Source organism: Macaca fascicularis, chromosome 15 (genome assembly GCF_037993035.2).
Source record: "Macaca fascicularis isolate 582-1 chromosome 15, T2T-MFA8v1.1".
NCBI classification, from domain to species: Eukaryota; Metazoa; Chordata; class Mammalia; order Primates; family Cercopithecidae; genus Macaca; species Macaca fascicularis.
Window position 1 is genome coordinate 3885210 of NC_088389.1, and position 22437 is coordinate 3907646.

The window sequence follows — 22437 nt, forward strand, 5'->3', positions numbered from 1 at the left end:
GCGATGACACGGCACCTCTGTACAAAAACTGAAAATGGACCAAAATGTTCCATAAAGAAATGCAGGTTCCCGGAACATTCTTAGTGTGTAATTAACCCACGGTGACTGTCAGCCAAGTGGTAACTGCTCTGCATGTGGATAGCGGATGCCGTACCCACAAGGGCGGGCAGAACACGCTAACTAGGGCCGGTGACCGTGTGCTACAAACGCCATGTCCCTGAACCTTGGGAGGTCTTCTCTCTGGGGCAGCAGTAGCTCTGACCTGCACTGCTGTGTGGAGCGTTGGCAGAGGACATGGGAACGTCATGCAAGGTGTAAAGGGTCCGGGGTTTGGGGAAGACATGAGACAAGCAACCCTGGGGTGGGCATGGGGGCAGGAGTGGGAGAGGCTCAGCGCTATGTGCACTGTGGTTGGCAACGCCTCCCCTAGCAGGCCCAGAACGAGGTTTCCAGCCAACACCCCCACAGGCATTATCTAGAAATATAAATAAGGCAGGGCGGGGTGTCTCAGACCTGTCATCCCAGCACTTTGGGAGGCCGAGGCAGGCGGATCACCTGAGATCAGGAGTTTGAGACCAGCCTGGCCAACATGGTTAAACTCATCTCTACTAAAAATCCAAAACTTAGCTGGGTGAGGTGACAAACACCTGTAGTCCCAGCTACTTGGGAGGCTGAAGCACGAGAATCGCTTGAACCTGGGAAGCGGAGGTTGCATGAGCCAAGACTGAGCCATTGCACTCTAGCCTGGGCGACAGAGTGAGACACTGTCTCGGGGGGTAAAAAAAAAAAAAGCAATATAAATAGAAGGGCACGGATTACATGAAACTGTTTCTCCTGGAAGCACTTAAGTGAAGCAATATGCCACAATGAAGATATCAAACACAAAAGACAGGGCTGGACAGGAACGGCAACCACAGGGACCCCGTCCCAGCTTCTGACCCAGCAGATGTTACAACTGTGGATGGCAGGCGGCACATGCCTGCATCTGGATACAAGAGTGAATTCTTGCTAAAACCCAGGGGTGCACAGTGTGTAGACAAGTCACTTGCATGTTAGAATACCAACAAGATTCAGCTCCAAAGTAAACCCTGCATGGCAGCAGAGCCACGAGGCTGACCTGGGAACCTCCAGTGACTCATGAAAGTCTGCTGAACAATTACAATGTACATGTCATGGCCCATCAGTGCCCAGCACTGCTTCCGTCTCTGTAGTAGCCACAGGCACTGCGGCAGCCTCAGAGCAGAAGGCACAGAATACCAGGGCAGCATCACAGGGCGCCAACACTGAGGACCTGAGGCTGCTGCCTTTAACCGCAGTGAAGAGGGTCCTGTGCATCCTGCCCTGGGAGGTGCCCACAGAAAGCCACCCAAAGGGCTGGCCTTGGTGTTCGGGCACACCTCTGACGGGGCTGTTTCTGGAGAGCAGGTATGGAGAACGCTTATCCCCAGGACTAGGCTTTGCACATCATCGCTGCCCTAGGTGTCTGGGGACCAAAGTTCTAAGCAGTGCTTATTGGTGTGCGCAAGAAAAGAATTTGTTTTTTGAGATAGAGTTTCACTCTTGTCACCCAGGCTGGAATGCAATGGCACGATCACAGCTCACTGCCACCTCCGCCTCCTGGGTTCAAGCGATTCTCCTGCCTTAGCCTCCCGAGTAGCTGGGATTACAGGCATCCGCCACCACGCCTGGTTAATTTTTGTATTTTTGGTAGAGATGGGGTTTCATCATGTTGGCCAGGCTGGTCTCGAACTCCTGACCTCAGGTGATCCACCCGCCTCAGCCTCCCAAAGTGCTGGGATTACAGGCGTGAGCCACCACGCCCAGCCAAGGAAAAGGAAATTTTAAATGCATGTGTGTTATCTTTAAGAACCATGATTAAAAAAGAACAGTAACTCCATATAAAAAGAGGTTTATTTCGATGTTAGAATCATCTAGTGATTGAACAAGATTGGACATGAACCCACCCAGGCCCAGGGCTGGGCTGCAGAGCAGCTGCTGCTGACATCCGTGTGGATTTGACATGCAACAGGGAGCAGTCACGTGCTCGCTGGCCATTGTGCTTCGAAAGGTTTTTCCAACGGACGGCTGTAATTGCAGTTTTCAGGTGTGCTCTGGCCTCCAAGGACTGTGGGGCCGAGGGGGTGTCCTCTGTATAAAAAGTGCTGTCCTGGGAGCTTCCCAACGGACATCTCGGGGGCATCTGAGCGATTCCCAGGGAGGGCAGCTCGGCCTTCCTCAGGCTACCACTGCAGTCACCGCCGGCATTCTCAGCAATAACCAACTAAAAAGCATCAGAGTCTCTGGGAACCTGGCTGCGATGATAAGAACCAAATGTTTTCTAATCGAAGACTTGTATGCATAACAGAGAGACTGCAGTTAGGAACACCCTACAAAATCGAACAACAGTGTTTTCCAAAAATATTTTTTACATCACTTTAAATAATTTACAAAAAGCTACAAAAATCATATTTACCAGGACACGTCTGTTAAATAAAAGTTTCATGTTGGTGTACATATATACAGGGTTATGTATAACAGACCGTTTCCCCTCCCTGCAACCACAGAACCATCACACGCACGCACGGCTACACACACGGCTACGCCGCTTTCCACGAATGCACGGAACCCGGGACACGAACCCATAGCTCGAGGGCTTAGACCTTCACTACTGAGCTGCCGCCACTGTCCTCCGCGGAGGTGTCGCTGAAGTCACTGGCGTCACTGCCCAAGGCGTCCTGGTCCTGGTCATCTCTGTTGATGACCCTTCGTCGATACCTCAGGTCTAAAATGCTTTCCTCCGAGCCCGAGCTCCTCCTGTCGTGCAAACTCAGCCCTGTCTGTGCCTTCCTGCTTGGCCAGGCGCTGCTGTCCTTCTTCGCCAGCAAGTGTGGGCTTCCAAAGACAGGGCTGGGTCCGGCCTGGGCCTCCCTGAAGGCCGAGAAGGAGGGGCCCTGCAGAGGCAGCCCCAGGTGGGGGCTGAAGAGGCCGGCCTGCCTGCCCCCCCAGGAGACACCCTTTCCGAAGTGGAAGAGCTGGGTGGACAGCAGTGGGGAGAAACCCGCAAGGGGCAGGCTGGGCAGGCCCCGGCCGGGTCCCTCAGACCCCTTGTCTCTCTCACTCCCGATGCCCCCTCTCCATGCCGCATCTCTGCCTTCGGAGCGCAGCACCCACGGGCTGGGCAGCCGACTCTGGTGGGCGAAGTCACTCCAGGGCAGGGCACGGTCGGCCTGGGCTCCAGTGTCCCTCTCAGCTCCCGGGCTGGGGGTCAGGAAGCTCGGGCTCCCGCAGCCCATCTGAAAGGTTCCTCTGGCACCTCCTGCCTCGGTGCCCATGGTGGCACAGCTGGGCAGCTGACCAAAAGCACTTTTGGCAGCAGGCTCGGCCCCTCGTGGGCTCTGGTCTTTGTGAACGTAAACGTTTCTCCTGCTCACGGAGAGCCCCTTGGCGGACACACTGCCACTGGTGCTCCTGGGTGGCACCGGATCCCCTCGGGCCGGAGCAGCAGGGAGCCCCTTCCCGCCCTGGCTGAACAGACCGGCTGCGCTCTGTGCTCCTGCGCTCTCTGTGCCTCGAAGCCCGTCGGCCAGATGTGGGACCCCCCTGGCCCTCTGGCTCCGTGTGCACACGCCAGGCAGTGGGGCCGGCTCCCTTCTGCACAGCACCTCTGGCCTGGCTGGGCCCCCTGTCCCGAGAGCAGTGGGGCCCTCTGCCTGAACTTCTGAACTGCTCACTGACTCTTTGGCCTTTTCCGCCAAAAACTTTCTAATCTCCAGTTCGATGCTATCGTCGCTGTCCACTGAACTGCTATCATCAGACAGGGAGCTGGGGCTGGGAGCTGGGTCCTGGGACTCCCTGGGGAATGGAATCCCTTCGGAGGTGGACGTGGAGGCAGAGGCGGAGGCAGAGGCGGGTCTCCTGACCTGGAAGGCCAGGGCCGTGTCTTGGCTCCCGGGGCCCTCCTGCTTCGTCCTCTCTGCCGTGCTGCCAAAGACACTGGGGGGTTTCTTCCAGGGGCCCTCGCCACTGTCTCTCTTGGACTTGGAGAGGCAGCTCTTCAGCACCGGTGGGCCCCTGCCTTTCCAGTCTCTCCGGAGCCCGCCCAGCTGCTCCAGGAAGTGCGTCTGGGCGGTGCTGAACCTGACCTTCTTCCTGCACGCAGCCCTGGGCTCCCTGCACCTCTTCTTGAGCTTTCGCTTGGACCTTAACAAGTCCTTGATGGCTGTGTCCAGGTCCTCGTCACTGTCCAGGGAGCTGCTTTTGTCTTCGGAGCTTTCCTTCTCTTCTAGGCGCCTCACCTCGTCTGTCTTACCCTGGCCCTGTGACACGCGAGTGTCGCCCGGTCCCCTGGCAGCGCCCTCCCCTCCCGGGGCCTCGCTGGCTTTGCCCTGGACAGGCAGGTCCCGCCCCTCATGGCCAGGCTCGGCTCTCCCCTGGCTATGGTTGGCATCCTGGCCACTGTCTTTCACCACCTCCCGCGTTTTCTTGGGCGTGGATGGCCTCACATGGCCACCACCTCTACGCTTCCTTTTGCAGCCCAGCAGTGGGTCTCGTGTTTTAGAAAGAGGGGCCTTGGGGCCGCTGGTCTGGCTGCTGAGGCCAGGCGGCAAAAGTGGAACCTGGGCAGCCTGAGGGCAGCTCTCACCTCTGGCCAGCAAACTCCCCGACTGAGCCTTGAGGGCCAAAAACGTCCGGATTTCCTGCTCAATGCTGTCATCACTGTCCACAGAGCTACTGTCGCCGTCAGAGCGGGAAGGCACGTTCGGGGAGTAGAAGACGGGGCTTGCAGACAGGGACCGGTCACCGCCCTCCACAGGGGCCGGCAGGATCGTCTTGGAAATGTCCAGGATTGCTTCTGCGCACATCAGCTCAGCAGATGTGTCTGCCCGGCATGAGGACCGTTCCACAAACTCGCTCCTGGAGGCCGGGCTCGCTGGAGGTGGAGCTTTGGTTTCCTTCAGGAGCTTGGGGGAATGGTCAGCGTCCCCCGGACCAGGGTCCGTGGTCTTGGTGGCCACTGGCTTCTTCTTGCTGAGTGTTTTCCTGTGGGTCTCGGGCAAGGCACTTTTTGGGGCGCTGCTTGTGTTGTGTGTGGAAGGATCAGGTGCTCTCTCCTCTCGGAGCTGGGCCGTCTGGGGCGGGTCCCCTTCGGCCTCCTTTCGTGTTTTCTGCAGCTGGTACAGCTGGATGGCCTCCTCGATGCCGTCGTCACTGCTGGAGTCAGACGCCTCGGGTGCCTGTGCCAGGCTCGTGACTCGCTTTCCCCTCCTTGCTGCGCTGGTGCCCCTTTTGGTCCCACTTTTATTCTGTGCTGCTTCTGAAGGGCGGCAGGAGGTTGCTGGCTTCGTGCTGCCCTCGTTCTCCGGCGTGGTCGTGACCTTGGACCTGAGGCTTCTGGGCTGCACGTTCGTCTTCGCTAACCGGGGAGGTTTGCGGAAGGCAAACTCCTTCTGGACGCCCACGGGGCCCTGCCGAGGCACCGCCTTTGTAGCCGGCTCTTGGTGGGATTTCGAGAGTGACTTGGCCGAATGTTCATTTGCGTCTGGTTTCTTCTCCACGGACCCATCGCATTTCTGGGTCTCGTGCTGTCTCTTCTCATTCAGAAACTGTTCTATTTCCGCCCTGATGCTCTGCTCAAAGGAATCATCGCTGCTTACACTGACGGGGGAGGCGGAGCCCTGGTCCTCGCTGGATCCCGCCTGGTTGCCGGGGCCACCACCTGATCCAGGTACAAGTTTTGGTGGACACAGGGCAGTCGGAGCACTGCCGTGAGCCGGTTCCGGCTTACATCTACTGCCTCCGCCTGCGGCCCTGGAAGGCTGGGCTGTGCCTGGCTGAGGCCCACCGGCCCCGGGCTGTGTGGCTCCACTCTTTGCCTTCAGGTACTCCTGGATGGCCTCCTCAATGTCCCGGTCCACGGAATCATCACTGTCTGAATCTAGCACCAACGGGCCAAAGTCTGCAGTTTCCTCCTCCCCCATGGGGTCAAAGTCAGCAACGAGACCACAGGCGGCCAGTGTGGGCGGCTCCTTGTGCACCGTGGGCTTGGCGGCCGGCCTGGCGTCGTGGCCTCCCTCCGCCCTGTGACCCCTCTGCGCAGCACGCTCATCGCTGGTGCCCCGAGCAGCCCCGTCACGCTGCAGCGTGCTGATGAGCATCTGCACCCGGGCGCTCACCGACGCGCTCTCCACGCCCTCGTCAGCCTCCGAGAAGCACCCGGGGAACCTACAGCTCCCTGGCGGGCCAAAGGCCTCCCATTTGGACTGGAGAGCAACCACTGGAGGAGCGTTCATGAGAAACATTCTAGCAGACAGGGAGGGACGCGCAGAGGGGCGGCGCTTTATTTCTCTGCCGGCTTCACATCCTGGGCAGAAAGAAAGCACACGGGCGTGATGTAGCTAAGAACAGCGATAGCAGCCAGTACCAAGTGAGGCCCCAGAGGAATAGCATGTTGGGCTCACAGAGTTGAGAGAGTCGGGTGGAGCCCGATGTCCACCCAACGTCCAGCTGGCTGGGTGTCCTTGTGTGACTTACTCATGCTCCTGGGGCCTCGGATTCCTCGGCTGGGAAAGGAACAGTTTATCTGCTCCAGCCCAGGGCCGCTGGGAAGATTCAGTAAGAAAATGTTTCCAGCCACCCTCTACGGTGCCACACGGGGCACGCACGCACATCACCTCCCCACTCTTCCCTTCTCACTCCGGGCTTCCACCTTCTCTGTAAGAGGGGAGAGGTTTTATTTACCTCCAAAGGTTGGCAAGCGGTACCCATGAGACAATGTCTTCAAATGCTTCTTTGAAGGTTAAAAAGGACGACTATAAACCCAGGATCAGCACGACGTCATGCGTAGGTTTATCTTGACCCAACCAACAAGCTCCTGGAATGGAAAGTTGTATGATGTTAGCCACTCAAAAATTATTTCCCCAAACATCTTGAAGGGCTGCTTTTACTAAACCCTCTCTGTGTTAAATGTCAAATGTAAATTTGCCAGGTGGTCTCATGGGACTGTTATTCTTAGCTAACTAGCACAGAAGTCACCCTGAACACAGTGATGTCCCCCTTCTCATCCTGTGCTTCCAGATTTCAGACCAAAGGTGGCTGCCTCAGCACAAGTGCTGGGCTGAGCTTGGGACACTTTGAAGACCTGCTCACGAAAGGCCTGGGGATTGCCACTGTAGGGAGGAAGCCCAGATGGATGGCAGTCACTTAGAACAATACCAGGGATACTGCACAGCTATTCATTCTTAACATGTTGCTCTGATCCCCGCCTGCCTACACCAAAATTGGAGGGCAAAGCGGTTCCTATGCAAGCAAGCCCCCAAGGCTTATGGACACTGAACTCCCCTTGGCTCAGAGGCGGTGGCTGCCCTCAGGACCTCAGCAGTGGGTGAAAACCAGCCCGTATGTTTTGCCTCTGTTGTGGATTCTTCTCTACCAGGAGCTTTCTCTGTTTAACCAGGCACTTTCTTCCTGACAAGCACATAATCGGGTATTTACATGCCACCATCTTTTCTCAAAAACACGAGGCTGCGGCCAGGTGCGGTGGCTCACCCCTGCAATCCAGCACTTTGGAAGGCCAAGGCGCGTAGATCACCTGAGGTCAGGAGTTCGGGATCACCCTGACCAATATAGTGAAACTCCACCTCTACTAAAAAAATACAAAAATTAGCCGGGCGTGGTGGTGCATGCCTGTAATCCTAGCTACTTGGGAGGTTGAGGCAGAACTGCTTGAACCCGGGAGGCAGAGTTTGCAGTGAGCTGAGATAGCACCACTGCACTCCAGCCTGGGCGACAGAGTGAGACTCCATTTCAAAAAGAAAAAAGAAAAGAGAAAGAAAAAAAAGGTGAAGCTGGCCACCTACACACAGATGAGCCCAAAAGGGGTAACTAGCCATTAACCAGGGGGTGAGACAGATTCAGAAGTAAGTCATTTGCTAGTACCAATTTGTGCTCTAAAAGGGAAACTAAAATACAAGAATTACTTGAAATTACTTGAAATTCTCTGAGTCCAGGTTGACTGTGATCCAACTGCAGTCAGTGTTCCCAAACGGCCCAGGGATCAGGTCCTCATCACTCCCCTTACACGCCGAGGCATCCTCTCTCTGCTTTTTCAATAGACGTTTGACTACCAGAATCAAAGAGAATCAGAGGCATCTAGTTACAGGCTGAAGCTACAGTTCATCAGTTTTTTTTTTTGGGGGGGAAAGAAATACCATTAACTTAAGGGCTCAAAATTAACTTTTGAAGGAACTTACTCTAAGATATTTAACCACAAGTACAAATACATTTAACTTAATGTATTAAGACAAATACATTTAACCACAAGTAATGTCTAGCTATCCTGGACAACAGATCTGATGCTAGCTGAAGTGACGGTGATGGGGCACATATGTGACATTATCCACTAGTTCTCAAATTCTGGCCACCCACTGTGGCCCATGACATCTCCAGTAAAGTCCCCTTCTGGAGAGATTCCCCACTGACACAGAGCACTGAGGACCAACAATGCGGTAGGAGCTCTCTCACTGGCTAGCAGACCCATGCCTGCCTTACTGTAGGTGTTATTCAAACTGCCTCTGCAAAATGACATCAATGATAAAACATTTGCATTAGCCTTGGGCTGAGGAGAGTCTAAATTAAGACTATTAGCTCCTTAAACAGTACTACTACCTTAAGAAAACGGGCCCAAGTCAGTGTCTTTCCACTAGATGACGAGGTGGGCGAGGGGAGTTTTCCTGGAGAAATACTCTGTTCTCCAGCAGCCACGTTTACAGCTTCTGACTGATTGCAGAGAGGGCCTGGACACCTAGTGAACAGTTTTCTAAGTTGTCAAATCACCTAGTCCAAGAATGGTATTAAAAAATCTGGCCAGGTGCAGTGGCTGATGCCTGTAATCCCAGCACTTTGGGAGGCTGAGGCAGGTGGATCACCTGAGGTCAGGAGTTTGAGACCGGCCTGGCCAATATGGTGAAACCCCTCCTCTGCTAAAAATACAAAAATTGGCTAGGCGTGGTGGTGTGTGCCTCCCAACTACTGGGGAGGCTGAGACAGGAGAATTGCTTGAACCCGGGAGGCAGAGGTTGCAGTGAGCTGAGATGGCGCCACTGCACTCCAGCCTGGGCGACAGAGCAAGACTCCATCTCAAAACAAAAACAAAAATGAAAACAAAAACAAAAACAGAACAAAAACAAAATCGAGGGGGGGGTCTCCCCGGGACAGCTTGTGGCTTTAAAACATTATGCAAGATGAATCATTCTTGAAAAGCCCCCTGGTTCGGGAATGGTGACTCACGCCTGTAATCCCAGCACTTTGGGAGGTGGAGGTGGGTGGATCACTTGAGGCCAGGAGTTCGAGACCAGCCTGGCTAACATGGTGAAACCCCATCTCTACTAAAAATACATAAATTAGCTGGGTGTGGTAGCCCACGTCTGTAGTTCCAGCTACTCCGGGGGCTGAGGCATGAGAATCGCTTGAACCTGGGAGGCCGAGGTTGCAGTGGGGCAGGCTTTGTCAAACTGCTGCCCCAGGATACGGTCTTGAGGGTGGCTGTGGGGACACCCAGCACCTGCACCCCAAAGCCATACGGTGTCAGATTTTAGGAAGCGGTGGAGAACACTCGGTACCTTCTCGGTCCAGACATCAATATTCCGGAGAGAACCAAAGCACCCACACTGGGCCCTCGCCATCCTAACAGTCTGCCCACCTGTGAGAAACGCCCCCAAATACTCTACATTTCTTGGTTGGCCGAAAAGCAGCTCAGCGAGCAGTCTTACCTCCCAGGTGGGGTTTTCCCCCAGGGTAAGGAGGCCAGGGTCTGCAGGCCAGGGAGAGGAGCCCCGGTGCAGGAGCGGGCGGGGCAGCAGGAGGGCCCGCTCCAGCCACCCAGAAGTGGGCGTGGGCTAGAATTCCGTTCCCAGCCTTCCAGAAGCTGCAATTTTACAACCTCACAACAAGCGTCCCCTAGCAAAGCTGCACCGCCATTTCCTGTGCTTGGGAACTGGAGGCAAGGTGAGCCCCTCCCGACCTCCCCCGACTCCCGAGCTCGGGCTACTCACGGCCTGCGGGCTGGGCAGTGTCCCCCACGGGAGCTCCCCTCCCCGAGAGCGCGCTCACCCCAGCCGCTTGGATCGGCGACCTAGTCCTTGGCCCGGCGGGAGCGAACGCCTCCCAGGGAAGAGGCCGGGCCTCCAAGCAGGTCTGCACCCCCGGAGTTATGTTTCTGGGATCCGAGGACTCGCGAGCTTGGGGCCCGGGAGAGCGGCCACCCTCCCGGAAGCTCCGCCTGGCGCAGGGCGTGAACCTCAGTCTCCAGGCCGGCCGGGCCGCGGCCATTCTCGGAGGGCAGCGGGCGCCCCGGGCCGGGCCCAGGCTCCCCACCGCGGGCCCTCACCTGCGCCTCACCTGGGGCTCCAGGAGCGCGGGGCGCGCGGACCGACAGTCGCACGGAGGCCAGAGCCAGGACCCCGGTCCGGGGTACGGAGCAGCCCCGGCGCCGATCCCCGTCTGCCTGCCCCGGGGAGCCCCCGCCGCCCGCCCGCCGCGGCCTGCACGGCGCGCCGGCCCCGGCCTGGCCGGCCCTCCTGTCCCCGGCCCCCAGCTTCCCAGCCCCCGAAACCCCCGGCCCAGCGCTGCACCCGCTCACCTCGGCCAGTTCCCCGCCGCCCGCCGCGCGGACCCCGCCTGCGCCCGCGTCCCACGTCCCGGGGGAGGCGGCGGGCCGGGGGCGGGCCGGAGGCTGCGGGGCCGGCGCGCTCCGCCCTCGGCCCGGGCGCGGGGAGGGGGCGCAGGGGCGTCCGGCCGAGCCCCCCGCCTCCCCGCCTCCCCGCGCGCCGCCGCTGCCGCCGCCCCGCGCCCGGGCCGCGCCGTGGGAAGCGCGGGAGGGGAGGGGAGGGGCGGGGCGGGGGGCGGGGCGACCCCCCCAGGCCGCCCCCTCCCCGCGACCTACCGGGCGGTGGCGGCGGCGGCCGCGCTCCGGAAGCCGTGCCCGTGGCTGGGCATCATGGGAATGGCACGGCCGAGTTCCGGGGGAGGCGCGCGGCCCGGCCGGACCCCCGCCCGCGAGAGCGCGCCCACCTGCCGCAGCGCCGGCGCCCCGGGGACGCCCCCGCCCCGCCCTGCCGGGTTCGGACGCGGCCCCCTCCGCGGGGGTGCGGGGCGAAGCCGCTTGGGTCGGACCGAGCTCCGTGCTGCCCGGCTCCAGTGCCGCGGCTGCCTCCGGGGGGCGCGCAGGGGGCGCGGGGTCGCCGGGAAGTTCTGGGCGCGGGGGGCGTGGCCGTGGGAAAGCGCTCGGGGCCGCGGGGAGGGAGCGTGCGGGGCCCCGGCCGCCAGCAGAGTTCCTCCCCGAAGTTCAGGGGGGGCTCCGGGCTGAGCCGGGCCTGCCCGCCCCTCCAGCCCCACGGCCTTGGGCTGGGGTCGGGGGCGGCCTCCGCGTGTCCCCGTGGCTGCCCCACCCGAGCTTGCGGCGGGGAGTGGATGCACGGCCTGCCCGGGGCGGCGGCTCCTGGAGCACACCTGCCGCCAGGTTCGGGGGAGGGAACAGTTTCTAGGAACTGCCCTGGACCTTGAGGCCGCTGCTGTTTCTGCTTCTGCTGCGCACTGACCATGTGACCTTGAGTCTTTCCCGGTTTGTTTTATAAAAGGTCCAGGGTGTGTGCCCGAGGTTGGCGGTGGCCGGTGGCCCGGGTGTGCTCAGCATCCCCAGGCGGCGGGGAACGGGCAGACCCGACTGGATCCTCCCTCAGCGCCCACTCGTGGAAGGGGCAGATGGTGCGCAGGGCACCGCGCTGCTTCTCTAAGCCCCCTGGGCCCTGATCCACACGTGTCTGGGAGATGAATTTGTGGGTTCGGTTCCTGTCTAGAAAGTGTCAGAAATTTGATAGGATCAAAATCAGAGACTTGCCTTGGAGAGGTGCTTCTAGTCATGCCAGCCTGGGAAGCTGGAGGGCCAATTTTGGGGTTAGGAAACCCATTAAAGCATTGTTTTAATGCTTTCGTGAATTTTTTCAAAAAACAATTTTTTTTTCTCATAAAATAATACTCTTTCATTACCAAACTTTGGGGGAGATGATCTAATGAATAAGATGACTTTCCAGAGACAGGGACTGTTAAGGTTTTGGCGTGCTGCTTCACAGGTTTTAAAACAGTGCTGTGGTGAACAGCTTTCCTGATGCGTCCTTAGAGCAGCTCTGAGCGTTTCCTGCGGGCAAATCCCTAGAAGAGGCCGGCGGACCAAAGACTATGCTGCGTTTTGCCAAAATGCCCTCCAGAAACACGGGACCAGCCTGCCGTCCACTCACTGGTGAGCGGGCATGCCCGCTTGCCTGTCCTTTTGCCAGCCCTGAGATGCTGTCATTGCATTATGTCTTTGGCAGTCTGATAGGCGAAACAGCCCTTTTCATCACTGGAATCCTAATTTCTTTGACTGCTGGTGATGTTGAACATCTTTTCATTTTATTATTGGCCATTTGGAAAATTGCCTGTCTATGTTCTTTGCCCATTTTTTGTTTTTCTGTTGGGCTGTGTGTCTTTTTCTTAGGGATTCCAAGAGCTTGTTACTGTAAGGAATTTAGCCCTTCTCTGTTCCATATGCTACTCTGTACAAGAGTGTAAATGCAATGTGTGGACGGGCGCGGTGGCTCACGCCTGTAATCCCAGCACTTTGGGAGGCCAAGGTGGGCAGATCACCTGAAGTCAGGAGTTTGAGACCAGCCTGGCTAACATGATGAAACCTCATCTCTACTAAAAATACAAAAATTAACTGGGTGTGGTGGCGGGTGCCTGTAATCCCAGATACTCAGGAGGCTGAGGCAGGAGAATTGCTTGAACCCAGGAGGTGGAGGTTTCAGTGAGCCGGCATCGTGCCACTACAGTCCAGCCTGGGCGACAGAGCGAGACTCTGTCTCAAAAAACAACAACAACAACAAACTGTTTTGTACAACAGTACAATAACACAGAGTATTATACAGTAGTACAGTATACTCTTGTACATTGCATTTAGTTTTCTGTCATTTTTCTTTTGACTTTGGATTTTGTTTTTTTTTAACTTTTTTTGTTTTTTGAGACAGGGCTTACTCTGTGTATACTCAGGCTGGAGTGTACTGGCTTGATCACAGCTCACTGCAGCCTCAACCTCCCCAGGCTCAGGTGATCCTCCCACCTCAGCCTCCCCAGTAGCTGGGACTACAGGTGCAAGCCACCACGCCTGGCTAGTTTTTTTTGTTTTTGTTTTTGTAGAGATAGGGTTTTGCCACGTTCCCCAGGCTGGCCTTGAACTCCTGGGCTTGAGTGATCCACCCTCCTTGGCTTCCCAAAGTGCTGGGATTACAGATGTGGGCTACTGTGTCTGGCCTTTTTATTTTTTTACTACGTAGAGGTTTAAAGTTCTTCTGTAGCTAAATCTATCAAGTTTTCTTTTGTGGTTTCTGGCTTTGGGGTAAGGCCTGGGATAGCTTTTACCACTCTAAGATTTCGTAATCATTCACCAATTTAATCCCTGCATTCCAAAGTAAGAGAGCAGCGTAGGGCATGGAGGAGTGTGACCTAGGGCTTTCGGGAGATTCCTGGGCCAGAGTGTATGGCACGTAATAAACAGTTTCTCAAAACAGCAAGCACTTGTACTCCTTTTTGAAGCTACCGACGTTCAGAGATTGGTTGTTTGGTGCTTTTTATTTTTTTATCAAATTCTTAGGAGGCCTCAACAGTGCGTTGTGAGGCCTTCATTGGAGGAACAAGGAGGGGGCGTCTGTCATTGTCAGACTCTCCTGTTGTGAGAGGCGCTGGCCTTGGCCTTGGGACTCCCTAGTCAGGCTCCTCGCTGTGCAGTTGGTGCCTCCGGGGGTCACACACAGGGTCACCTTCATTATCTGCCATGGAGGAAGTGAGGACTCCTGGCATCTTTCCACCTAGCCCAGGGCTCTGCTGTCCATGGTGGATGGGCGGTGGCAGCAGGGACAGGTGCAGAGGGCTTCATGTCTCACCTGAGGAGCTCTGGTGGGCTCTTGGGCCCCTGTGTGGCTGTTGCTCCCCTCTGGGCCTCCGCTTGGCCTTCTGTGAAGGGCACAAAGAGTCCAGTGGGACCACATCAAGGTCACTCTCCATGTGGAGTGGAGAGAGCACCTGGGAGAGATGGCTGAGGGCCTGCTGGGGACCAAAGTCTGAGCTCATGAGAAAAGCCAGCAGTCAGTCCCTCTGTGGCTATTTTCCTTTACAGAATTAGTGACATTGTCATAATTAAAGAAAACTCAAGGGCTGGGCTCGGTGGCTCACGCCTGTAAACCCAGCACTTTGGGAGGCCGAGGAGGGCGGATCGCCTGATCAGGAGTTGGAGACCAGCCTGGCCAGCATGTTGAAACCCTGTCTCTACTTAAAAAAAAAAAAAAAGGCCGGGCGCGGTGGCTCAAGCCTGTAATCCCAGCACTTTGGGAGGCCAAGACGGGTGGATCACAAGGTCAGGAGATCGAGACCATCCTGGCTAACCTGGTGAAACCCCGTCTCTATTAAAAAATACAAAAAACTAGCCGGGTGAGGTGGCGGGCGCCTGTAGTCCCAGCTACTCGGGAGGCTGAGGCAGGAGAATGGCCTAAACCCGGGAGGTGGAGCTTGCAGTGAGCTGAGATCTGGCCACTGCACTCCAGCCTGGGAGACAGAGTGAGACTCCGTCTCAAAAAACAAAAAACAAAAAAAAAAAAAATTAGCTGGGTCTGGTGGTGCACGCCTGTAATCCCAGCTCTCAGGAGGCTGAGGCAGGAGAATCGCTTGAACCAAGCATGGGAGACTGTCTCAAAACAAAAACAAAAACAAAGAAACTCAAATGAAAGAAGGCAGCATTTCCCCACCACACAAGGAAGCTTCCACAGTCCCCCGGGAGGACACAAGGATGAAGGCACCCGAGACCCTGCTGGCACGAGGACACAGTGTCTGTTGGGAGGTCATCTTGCTGTGTCTGTTAACTATAAAGTACAAGTCACATTTGAGTGTTGCTTAGCCCTTCGTCCTGAAGTTACGTGCACACAGTTTGTCCAGGCATGCGCTGACGAGGACTGCTCCAACCTTGTCAAAGCGGAGCCCCCTAAGTGACCAGATGGGGACAGCGAAATGAACCCTGGTACCTCCTGCACCGCTGGGCCTCTGCTGGAAGGGAGGTAGGTCCATGTGCCCCAGTGTGGAAGGAGTCCAGGGAGCGTAAGAAAATGGAAAAAGCTTGCAGCAGAATGATGTGAAGTGTCACCCCAGTACACGTTCAGAGGCAGAGTGGGCTGGCGCGCCACCTGGCAGAACACGCACGAAGATGTTGGGACCCAGGTGAGCGGCCTGAGCGGAAGGCCAGCAAGGGGGAGGGGACGTTTTGGTGTTGTCTTTTGGTGTTGTCTTCTTTTATACCATTTAAAATTTCAAAACAGTGAGCATACCGGTCTCACGCCTGTAATCCCAGCACTTCGGGAGTTGGAGGTGGAGGTGGGTGGATCACTTGAGGTCAGGAGTTTGAGACTAGCCTGGCCAACGTGGTGAAAACCCGTCTCTACTAAAAATACAAAAAAAAAATTAGCCAGGCGTGGTGGTGGGTGCCTGTAATCCCAGCTACTCTGGAGGCTGAGGCAGGAGAATTGCTTGGGCCCCATAGGTGGAGGTTGCGGTGAGCCGAGGTTGCACCATTGCACTCCAGCCTGGGTAGCAAGAGCAAAACTCCGTCTCAAAATAAATAAATAATAAATAAAATAAAAAATAGAACGGTGAGCTCTCCTCTCCTTTGTACATAAACCGACACATATAGGCTGTTTAACAGAAGGACATGAATATTCATGACCATGAGCACAGCCCTGCAAACGCTTACCTGTCCATGGAGACCTGCCACCAGGTGAGGCAGCTGACGCTCTCCATCCTGACCCAGAGTCCGCAGAAAGGGGGCCAGTCCCTTCCCACCCGGGTCCAAGGAGCCCACTTGATTCAGTCTTTAGAAATTCTATTTCTGCGAAAGAATTTTCGAAACCATTTACCCCAGAAATGACTCTCAATGGCTTTATGTGGATTCATTTCTTGATCGTTATGTTCTTAGAATTTTCCTGGCGTGAATTTTACCCAATTTATTACTTATAATGTCAGGAGACAACGTGATTTGATGATGATCTGTTTATGAGGGAGCATTTTAAACCGAAGCGGAAAATAGGCCCCCCAAGACAGAATTATTCAGGAGGCCCCGCGTCATTGGGAAACGAGGACACGTCACCTTGGATTTATTCAAGAGCAGGATGCCTCCAATTCAGGATCTGGGAGAAAAATGACTTTCTTGCTCTGATTCCTTGCAGAAAATACATTGGGCGAGGGCCCTTATTCTTACTAGACACTGTTGCTATGTTTGCTCCTCTCCTCAAACAGGAGGGCCTGGAGGGGTCAGCAGGAGTGTGGTGGGACAGGTGGCCCCCTCCTCAAAGGCAGGAAAACCTTGCAGAGAAAAGGCAAAGGTGACAAAGGCCAAAGGAAGTGAGCATCTCTGACCCAGACGACCTCTTGGACAGGAGCCTGCCCAGGGCAGGGGAGCTGCATGGACTTGAGAAGGTCATGTGTGAGGGTTTGGCCGGGGCACCCCCAGGACAGGATGGGGCAGGGGGTAGCCGAGAGGTCACATGGCCACAATGGAGGCTTCAGCTGCCCCTGGGGGACCTCAGCCTGGGCGTGTCATTTGGGCTGGGCAGCCGGGGACCATGGAGTTCTCCTGCCCTGAAGGGGGCCGAGGCAGCTGCCCTGTGTCACCCCAACTTCCCCAGGACCCTCCTTCCTTGGGAAGCAGCCATTGGAATCTCTTACTTCAGAAACTCTGCTAGAAGCTCATTTTCTTCATCTCTTAGGCAGAGAGGTAGTTCACTTGTTAAGTCTCTCTAAGAAATGTTATCTCAACCATGTTCAGTGGAAGAGGCTGGTGAAGCTGTATCAGGAATGATAAGCTGATAAGACTTAGCTTTACAACTCTGAAATAGGATGTTAGCAGTCAAGGTTAAAGTGATGGCCAATGTGATGAGGGAAACAGTTTCTTCCTCTCACGTTTCCACACTCTTGTTATATGAAGGTGGTGCAGAGTAAAAATGAGAAAGGTCACAGTTTTCTTGAGTCTCAAAAATTTCCCCTAGATCCATGGAAATGATTCTATTTCAGTTTCCCTTTGGCAGAAAGAAGAGGGTCTCTACTGCACGTTCTTGTAGTTTTGGAAAGGCAATACAGAACATTTGATGTTTTTGTATGCAAACCTACTCATGATGTCCTGAATCACTTTATTCTGAGGTAGGGGAGGGTAAGGAGCCTCTGCAAGTCTTGATACAGATTTGTAGTTTCTGGCTGGGCACAGTGGCTCACGCGTGTAATCTCAGCACTTTGGAAGGCTGAGGCAGGCGGATCGCTTGAGCCCAGAAGTTTGAGACCAGCCTGGGCAACATAGCAAGACTCTGTCTCTAAAAAAAAAGAAAAAAAATATGCATGTATATATTTCTACCTACATCTGTGGACCCAGCTACTCAGGAGACTGACGTGGGAGGATTGCTTGAGCCCAGGAAATTGAGGCTGCAGTGAGCTCTGATCGTGCCACTGCACTGCAGCCTGGGCAACAGAGCAAGACCCTGTCTGAAATATAAATCTATAGATTTTTTTTGTATGTAGCAGTTAGTTTGGCGCTGTAGAGAAAAGTAGGACTGCCTGGAAGCTGTACCTTGCACCAGCCTAGGACCATCCAAGGCCAGAAGGCATTGAGGGCTGAGCATCCGGAAGAGGCAGGTGTCCCAAACCCCTCTATGACCCAGAAGACACTGCCTAGCTTCAACCTAAGGTAACCTTCAAAACCACTCCTGCCACAATGCAGCAGTATTTCCCGGGGAGAAACATCTGCCCACTTTTCTCTCAGCCTGCTAGTCAGGAAAGGAGATGGTAAGGTCTACTTTGATGGATCATGACACCCCGAGCTCATGTTAGAAAGGGAAGCGAGATGGCATGGAATCTACTTGTGGCCGCACACAAAGCTGGACCTTAGGGTGGGCTCCCTTTGCCACCTGTGGGCTTCAGAAGGTCCCATCTGTGATGGTGGGTTCAGTGAGGAGGGAGACCCCTTTCCAAGGGTCTTCCTTGCAGAGATGGTTGGGAACTAAGGGTGCGCACAGATTGGGGCCGGCAGATCCTGGGGAGGGCGGCTGCTTTGGTTTTTTTTCGTCCCTTGAATCAGAAGTTCAGATGTAGCATTTCCCTGGGAGTCTGGGCTTTTGATTGTTCTGTTTTCCTTTTTAAGTTTTTGATCAGCAGTGTTTTGTTTCACAAGTGGGACCGATGAGCGGAGTGCTACTGTGTGGTCGCCCCTACATCTGACTCACCTCGATGACCAGGATGGGAGCAAAGCACAGGTGAGCTGCCCTGCCAGGCCCCTGCGGAGGTGGCGCATGCATGGAGACAGCTGTGGGTGCGGAGGTGAACACTCCCATTCCAAGCCCATTGCCCAGAGGGGAGAGCTGGGGGACAGAGGCGAAAGCACTCCCAGACCAAGCCTGTTGCCCGGAGACCCCTTCTTGTTTCTGTGGCAGCAGCTGCGGACCTTTCCACCTGCGTTCTGAAACCGGCGTCTCCGGTTACAATCTAAGAGGTTGTTCAGTCACGCTCCTGAAGGCAAAAGGAGGTTGGCCAGTAAGAAAGATGTAAACCCTAGACGTAGTTCTTAGCGTGGAAGTCGCTGGAGAACTTCCAGTGTGGGCCATGGGGATCACCGAGGCTTTTATGCAGGTAGCTGAGCTGGGTGACCAGCTGCCTGGTTAACAGTTGGGCAGAGGCGAGCTATTTTTGTGCTGTGTGCCGTCTACCTACAGCTTGTGCGCATCAACACAGTATGAACTGTGACGTTTTGCTCGGAATCAAGTGAAGGCGTTCAGGAGTAAGTTTTACAACAGAAGACGGGCTCAGAAGCAGACCATCTGAGTCGGGGGAGAGAGGTGACAACTAGTCAGGCACCCTCGAATCCCAGGCTGTGATTATCTGCAGCCTCTGTCACCCAGGATGAAAGGGGGTGGAAAGCCGTGCATACCCTTGGTGAAAATGCCACTCTTGCTCTTAAAGGATGGAGCAGGACATCTGACACAATCCCAAGTCTCCACGGAGGCAGGGGCATGGCCGGCAGCTGTAGACCACAGCCTCTGGGCTCTGGCGTGGAGGAAGAAAAGGAAACCAGCACAGAATTATTATTATTATTATTATTTTTTGAGATGGAGTCTTGCTCTGTCCCCAGGCTAGAGTGCAGTGGTGCGATCTCGGCTCACTGCAGCCCCTACCTCCAGGATTCAAGCGATTCTCCTGTGTCAGCCTCCCGAGTAGCTGGGATTACAGGTGCTGGCCACCACGCCAAGCTAATTTTTGTATTTTTAGTAGAGGCGGGGTTTCCCCGTGTTGGCCAGGCTGGTCTCCTGACCTCAGACGATCCTCCCGCCTTGGCCTCCCAAAGTGCTGGGATTACAGGCGTGAGCCACCGCGCCCGGCCCAGCTTTGTGAAAATTCTGAAGAATCAAGAGCAGACTGGGAAAGTGGGTCCTTGGTCTTTAAGGCTCAGCTTAGGGAGGTGACAGCTGTCTGCAGCCGTGTCTAGGAAGCCGAGTAGCTGGGACTACAGGCGCGTGCCACCATGCCTGGCTAATTTCTGCAGCCGTGTCCAGGAAGTGGTCCATGGTCAAGGGAGAACCCTGGAATCTGAGCGTGGAGGAAGGTATTGCACGGTCCCCAGACACCCCGAAACATTTTTTCAGAGCCATCTGAGAAGCAGCCCTGTCTGGGTCATTGCGATAGACAGAGGACACAGCGTGGGGTGCAGAGGACCCAGCCTGGCCCTGAGGCTGAACCAGCTGAACAGATCCTGAAGACTATGGAGGCGGAGCTCTGCTGCCCCCAAACCCCGGGATAGACACAGGAAGATGAGCCTGTGCTTTGTACACCAAATAAAATGGCTGAGGAGCTTCCGTCAATTGAGAGGTTTATTTTGCCGGGGTTGAGGATGTGCCCAGGAGAAAGTGTCGGTAACACACCGGATCCCCAACTTCAGGAAAAGGATGGGCTCCGCGGGCTGGGTGGGTCCGAAGGAGCACAGGAGGAGCTGTGGCCTGCACGATTTCCAAAGAAGGTGTGAATACTTCAGTATTCAAAGAGAAAAGAGCAGGCAGTAGGGAAAAATGGACAGAAAAAAATGGGAGGATAGATAAAAGAGGCCAGCAGTTGCATTCTTTTGAGGTGTTGATGAGCCTTCCCTGAATCCCCGTTTTACATGTGAAAGGGGGAAGAGGAACAGTAAACTGTGCATTCATCCTGTGCTCTGCGAACCTGCATCTTTACCTGGGAAGAACAGTAGAGGAGGGAGTCAAAGATGAGTTTGTCTCCAGTGAGCGGAGGGAAGACTTCTAGTCGGGTCTTCGTCCCTTACCTGTGCAGATAAGCTGTTAATTTACATTGTCAGGGTGAAATTCAATAGAACTCTGTTTTAGGACAAAGTTCTAGGAAAAGAAAAAAAAAAAATGTGTGGCCTGTAATCCCAGCACTGTGGGAGGCCGAGGCAGGCAGATCACCTGAGGTCAGGAGTTTGAGACCAGCGTGGCCAACATGGTGAAACCCCATCTCTACTAGAAATACAAAAATTAGCCAGGCGTGGTGGCACGCGCCTGTAGTCCCAGCTACTCGGGAGGCTGAGGCAGGAGAATCACTTGAACCCAGGTGGTGGAGGCTGCAGTGAGCCCAGACCATGCCACTGCACTCCGGCCTGGGCAACAAGAGCAAAACTTCATCTCAAAAAAAAAAAAAAAAAAAAAAAAAGATCTTGGGGAGGACAAGGTATTTCCTTGTGAGCAAACAGTGGGGGAGGCCCCCTGGGGAGGGGAGTGGCCTTCTGTCTTTGCATCTGTCTATTTAGGAAGAAACTGGGAGGTAGTTTTGGGTGACCCAGTTCCCAATCTTAACTCTTCTTTTTGGCATAGTGAGTTTGGGGTCCTGAGATTTTTATTTTCCTTTTACTTCTTTAAGGTGGAGGAGAAGGAAACTTCTCAGGGATTATCCCAGCATATTATCTTGTCTTCCTGGGCTTGAGGTAAGACAGAACTGCCTTTTGGGCTGCCTGTGTCCCTGGGAGTCCAGAGACCCTGGGTCATATGGCCGGACTGATGGCAAAGAAAGCTCCATTCAAAATGTCCTGCTCCAAACCCAGGACTCTTACCCTGTCTTAGTCAAACTTGTAAAAATGTGATGAATACATTACAACCTCTGTAACCGCCCAAGGAGCTCACCTTGCCTGCTGTGTAGACAGAGCCGTTTGATCAAGACAGAGGAATTGCAGTGGAGAAAGAATAATTCATGCAGAGCCGGCTGTGCAGGAGACCAGAGTCTTATCATTACTCAAATCAGTTTCCCGGAGCTTTCAGGGATGAGAGTTTTTAAGGACAACGTTGGTGGGTGGGGGAAGCCAGCGAGCCGGGAGTGCTGACTGGTCGGAAATGAAATGGGGAGTCGGAGCTGTCTTCTTCCACTGAGTCAGTTCCTGGGTGGGGCCCACAAGATCAGATGAGCCAGTTTGTCGATCTGGGTGGTGCCAGCTGATCCATCGACTGCAGGGTCTGCAAAATACCTCAAGCACTGGTCTTAGGTTTTACAGTCGTGATTTTATCTCCAGGAGCAGTTTGGGGAGTCAGAATCTTGCAGCCTCCCGCTATATGACGCCGAAACCATAATTTCTAATCTTGTGGCTAATCTGTTAGTCCTACAAAGGCAGTCTAGTCCCCAGGCAAGAAGGGGGTTTGTTTTGGGAAAGGGCTGTTACTCTCTTTATATCAAACTGTAAACTATTAATGTAAACTAAATTCCTCCCAAAGTGAGTTCAGCCTGACACCCAGGAATGAACAAGGACAGCTTGGAGCTTAGAAGCAAGTGGAGTTGGTTGTCTCTTTCACTGGCTCATAATTTTGCAATGGCGGTTTCATCTCTACCCTGACAATGCCTTCTAGTTTTCTTACCCACTGGTGTCAAGACTTAATTAAAAACCTCAGACGGATAGGGTAACATGGAACCTGAGACCCTGATTTGCGGGGATAGGTTTAAAGTGTATTCTGGAGTTGGTGCTCCCACCCCAGGGGCCGACTCAGAGGGCTTACCTTCCAGCCTAACTGCAGGGGAACCAGAGGCTGCCGACCTGGATCTCACCTTGACGGAGGTCCTGTCATCTTCCTCCGTGGCTGGAGAGACGGACTGTGGATGCTCTCCTGCTGGCCATCCAAAAACAAACAAACGGACAAACAAATATGAGAGGAAAACTTGAAGAGGCCCCACGTGCCAGAGATGGGACAGCTTGAGATTTGGTGAGGATAATTGCAGTGACTCAAAACCCATCAAGAAGTTTAAGTCCATGAGTTCACTGTAATCTTAAAAAAATGATTAAAAAAAGAGAAAGAAAACAAA

General features: G+C 54.7%; 1 protein-coding gene and 1 long non-coding RNA gene across 17 annotated transcripts in view; one reads left to right on the plus strand and one right to left on the minus strand.

Annotated features, from left to right (window-relative positions):
* PPP1R26 (protein phosphatase 1 regulatory subunit 26) overlaps positions 1-10986 on the minus strand; it is a 19154-nt gene extending 8168 nt beyond the window's left edge. Inside the window, exons 1-4 of one of the 13 annotated variants that reach the window (XM_074018081.1) lie at positions 10940-10986; positions 7987-8119; positions 6739-6871; positions 1894-6361 (exon numbers count right to left, since the gene is read on the minus strand). In XM_074018081.1, coding sequence (XP_073874182.1) covers positions 2655-6299 — 3645 coding nt within the window. In that variant the 5' untranslated portion in view covers positions 6300-6361; positions 6739-6871; positions 7987-8119; positions 10940-10986 and the 3' untranslated portion in view covers positions 1894-2654. Of the gene's footprint in view, positions 1-1893; positions 6872-7976; positions 8120-8664; positions 9885-10049; positions 10223-10636; positions 10870-10939 lie in introns of those variants that run through there. The other 12 variants (XM_074018086.1, XM_045374219.3, XM_074018084.1 and 9 more) reach the window with 12 other exon arrangements.
* Positions 10975-22437, plus strand: LOC123569208 (uncharacterized). 4 transcript variants are annotated; one of them, XR_010581332.2, is made up of 3 exons: positions 10975-18368; positions 21013-21076; positions 21855-22437. It is a non-coding gene; the product is annotated as an uncharacterized lncRNA (long non-coding RNA). The 4 variants fall into 4 exon arrangements; XR_012425011.1 differs by having other exon boundaries at positions 22141-22437; XR_012425010.1 differs by having other exon boundaries at positions 10975-17803; positions 18287-18368; positions 21013-22437.